The sequence below is a fragment of the Tachysurus vachellii genome, chromosome 18 (assembly GCF_030014155.1).
Source record: "Tachysurus vachellii isolate PV-2020 chromosome 18, HZAU_Pvac_v1, whole genome shotgun sequence".
Taxonomy (NCBI): domain Eukaryota; kingdom Metazoa; phylum Chordata; class Actinopteri; order Siluriformes; family Bagridae; genus Tachysurus; species Tachysurus vachellii.
The window spans coordinates 1,695,425-1,699,195 of NC_083477.1; the positions used below are offsets into that span (position 1 = coordinate 1,695,425).

The following is a 3,771-nucleotide window of genomic DNA, read 5'->3' on the forward strand; positions in this document are numbered from 1 at the left end:
AGGTTCCTGTGGTGTCGAGGGTCACGCGCGCGTTGCCTACTTCCTTTCCTGTTACCGTCGGCATCTGAGAGCCATCAGTAAGTGTTTCATCGCTCCATAATCCGCTTCCATCTGCAAATAAATCCGCACTTCTGCCCAATCCGGTGTGTGATTTAACCAGTAAACGTGTTAAACTTCCGCTCCGGGTGATTATTGTGTAAATCTGTGTGTATTTAGTAACAGAAAGTGTTAAAGAGACTAAAGCTGAATGTCTGAGACAAACATGGCGCTGCTTTGGGTTCCAGCGTCACCGGGTGTCACTTTAACGGTGTTTCCGCGTTATTACTAATCACTAAGTGTTCATATGTTACAGTAATGACGATATTATTCCACACACGGAGCTCCTGTGTGGTGTTGTGTCTGTTAGCATTCTAGCTAACGCTTCTGTAGCGCGTGCGCCTTGTTTTGCCTCTAACGCTCGCGCACGGTAAACATTGAGCGTGTATTAAATAACACGTGTCCTGTTAATAACGTAGCAGAAGGAATAAACGTGTGCGTGTGAAACGGCACACGTGTAGGTGTATATATACACGTCAGTGCAGGACTTATGATGTAGTAATATGTTGAAGGAGAGTCCTGGGTTTTTATTATTTATTTATTAATATTAATCTTTTGTTATTTTTTTCAGTCATGGGCAAATTCATGAAACCTGGGAAGGTGGTGATGGTTCTGGCTGGACGTTACGCCGGACGCAAAGCCGTCATTGTAAAGGTGTGTATCGGTGTCTGCTGTATTCTGATTGGTCAGGTTTAATAAGTTATTCTGATGTTACTGTTTCTATAGTAACAGCTCATTCACAAGGATTCACGTTTACCGTCAGAACACAGACGTTGACAGTATTTAAGTATCTAAAGCGTATATATATCGTATCAAAGGGCCTTTTTACACCTGGTCACTTCACGTGTTGTCTCTGATCCGATATCTATCTGATTTGTTAAAACTGTTCCACTTACATTAGGCCACATAAATGCGTCTCGGTGAATCGGATATCGATCCGATCTTTCTATTCCCGCCCAAAATGCTAATATATTTGACCTCATTTCCGGGGTAATTGTAACTGAACACACTTTGGTGTGTGTGGTTTTCAGAACGCAATCAAAAAGAAGACGATAAAACTGGTTACGACGTTTGTTACAAAAAACAGCGTTTACTGTTTGCTGTGTTTTCGCTGGCAGCAGCAGCGCGTTTTAAGACCCGACGAGACACCTGTGTGAAAGATCACCTGAGTGACGTACTTCCGTTTGGGAGGAGTATAGTGCTGACGTATGTGGCTTGAACAACCACATTCATTTACACCTGTATAGTTTCATCTGAAACGCGTCCCAGACCACCTCCTGAAGGGGTTTGAACCATCGGATTTATATCTGTCTCCGAAACGTTTCGGAGGGCATTTAGACCTGGTCTTTTTACCGTCGGATAGCTATCGGATCACAGAAAACACATGAAGTGACACGAGGTGTAAAAATCCCCTAAGCGAGTCTAAGAATAATCTTAATTCAGCTTACTTTTAAATGATTGTATGTATTTTTCTTTTAAGAATATAGACGACGGCACAGCCGACCGCCCTTACAGCCACGCCCTGGTCTCTGGAATCGACCGTTATCCCCGCAAAGTCACTGCCACCATGGGCAAGAAGAAAGTGGCCAAGAGATCCAAGATCAAGGCTTTCGTTAAGGTGTTCAACTACAACCACCTGATGCCAACCAGGTATGTGAAGATCTGCAGTTTCGTCTGCTTCAGGTTCACCTGCAGTATCCGTTATACACCACACCACCCACCTCCTCAGCTGTTAATGCAGCCTGTGTGATTTGGTCACTGCTTTATATCCTTTAGACATAAACCTAAAATCTGAGATCTTCAGACTATCAGCATATCAGTACGGCACTACAGGTTGTCACCCAAGATATGTAAAGTATTAATGATGAAAGACGGATGCTATGTTTTTATTTTCCCCTCCTCTGTATTCGTAACTACTGAACTTTGTCTCTGATGTGGCTTTGTGATAGAGCTGTATGTCATGTGGCTTTGTGATAGAGCTGTATGTCATGTGGCTTTGTGATAGAGCTGTATGTCATGTGGCTTTGTGATAGAGCTGTAAAAAAAAGTTATAATTTCTTAAGAACTCAAAAAAACCTTTGCGTTCAGAACGAGAGAGATGTTTGGTGGTTGCTTCGATTAATCTAATAACAGGAACGTAACATTTCTGCTTTACTTGGTGTTGGGCTACATTTAAACTTTAATGCCGGCGTTTTACTTGTTACAGTATACAGTAATTGTGCAGAATAGTCGTGTGGGTGGGAACGAGCACAGAGAGGAACACGTAGGTCGTAGATTTGGTTTATTTTACGAGGTGAAAAATGAACACGATACGGAGGAGCAGGTGAAAGAACTGTGTGTTCTGTGAAACACTGACGTGTGCCGTGACACAACCGAGTGATATTCAGACCAACCAGACAGGAGGCACTTAGATGATGTGTTCGTTTGTCGTTTACAGCTAGTTTAATATTCAGTCGGGCAAAATCAGAACATGGAAGACGTTCCGTTCGTTATCCTGTAACAATCCAATAATTCTTAATCGCATGCAGTACAGGTCGAACAGTTATGTGCTGAAATCCGGTCCGTGCCTTGAGTCTCTCAAACAGGAGTAAAAAAAACTGTTTTATTGTTCAATTATAGGCACACGGTTATTCAGTGACTGCATGCGATTGCAGTATATAATTTGCCTGATTTCTTTTTTATATACGTATGTTATCATTTCTGAAAACGATTTAAAGTTGTGACCGCTTGAATGCCTCGATAATATTGTCTGAAGCGATGATAAATGTACTCGGAGCTCCGTTACGGATGAATGATTGGTGTTTTGAGCGTGATGTCTGCAGCTGTGTCTCACGACGAGTCTGCTCTTTTTACCTGTTTTATCCTAATGTCTGACTTCAGAGCAGACCAACAACTCAACTGACCTTGTAATGCAGCTGTGAAACAAAGCATGCATAAGACTAACATTATACCGGATCGTTAGACGAAAGAATCAATAAAGCAAAACAAGTTTGGACAAATTTGACGCTGAAATAATCATAACGTCGTTGTGCAGGTCGGGAGTTTTTGGGTGGAGCTAAACTTCAAAGACCTGCAATTTACTTACACTGTCACTTTGGGAAAGGGAAAAAAATGGAACTGTGAATGTAACTAAATCTGAATCTTATCGATTTGGACCCGAGTCCTTTCGGCTCTGTAGTGAATCGAAGAGTATCCAACGTGTATCGTATGTATGCTACATGTTGAGATTCACATCTTATTAATATTCGTGTTCATGCAAAAGAATCGTTTACATCCAGGATGTATATTTATATTCACATTTCTCTTCATCTGCTTTCTTTAAAAAGGCTAAAAATCTGATTTCTGGACTTTTCCTAGGTACTCGGTTGACATTCCTCTGGACAAAACTGTCGTCAACAAGGACGTGTTCAGGGATCCTGCTCTGAAACGCAAAGCCAGGAGGGAAGCCAAGGTCAAGTTTGAGGAGAGGTGTGTTTATTTCTGCTCCTGCTTTATAATATGTGACCAGTAAAGTTGCTGCAGTGACTGACATCTGTGTTTTTTTTTTTTTGTTTTGTTTTTTTTTTGTCCTTCTTTCCCCCTTCAAGATACAAGACCGGCAAGAACAAATGGTTCTTCCAGAAGCTCCGATTCTAGACGTTCAATGGTTTCTCTAATAAAGCTGTAAAAATCTGT

General features: G+C 41.6%; 1 protein-coding gene across 1 annotated transcript; it reads left to right on the forward strand.

Moving 5' to 3' along the window:
- Positions 1 to 3,770, forward strand: rpl27 (ribosomal protein L27). Its single transcript, XM_060891909.1, has 5 exons — positions 1 to 77; positions 668 to 750; positions 1,577 to 1,746; positions 3,454 to 3,564; positions 3,684 to 3,770. Exons 2-5 carry the CDS (start codon positions 670 to 672, stop codon positions 3,730 to 3,732), a joined length of 411 nt encoding a protein of 136 aa, XP_060747892.1. The 5' UTR covers positions 1 to 77; positions 668 to 669; the 3' UTR covers positions 3,733 to 3,770.
- Position 3,771: the final 1 nt, after the last annotated feature.

Coding starts and splice junctions, on each gene's coding strand:
- rpl27 (XM_060891909.1), top strand. CDS start 670: ATGGGCAAATTCATGAAACCTGGGAAGGTGGTGATGGTTCTGGCTGGA. Junction 751..1,576: donor GCAAAGCCGTCATTGTAAAG/GTGTGTATCGGT, acceptor TTTTCTTTTAAG/AATATAGACGACGGCACAGC. Junction 1,747..3,453: donor AACCACCTGATGCCAACCAG/GTATGTGAAGAT, acceptor GACTTTTCCTAG/GTACTCGGTTGACATTCCTC.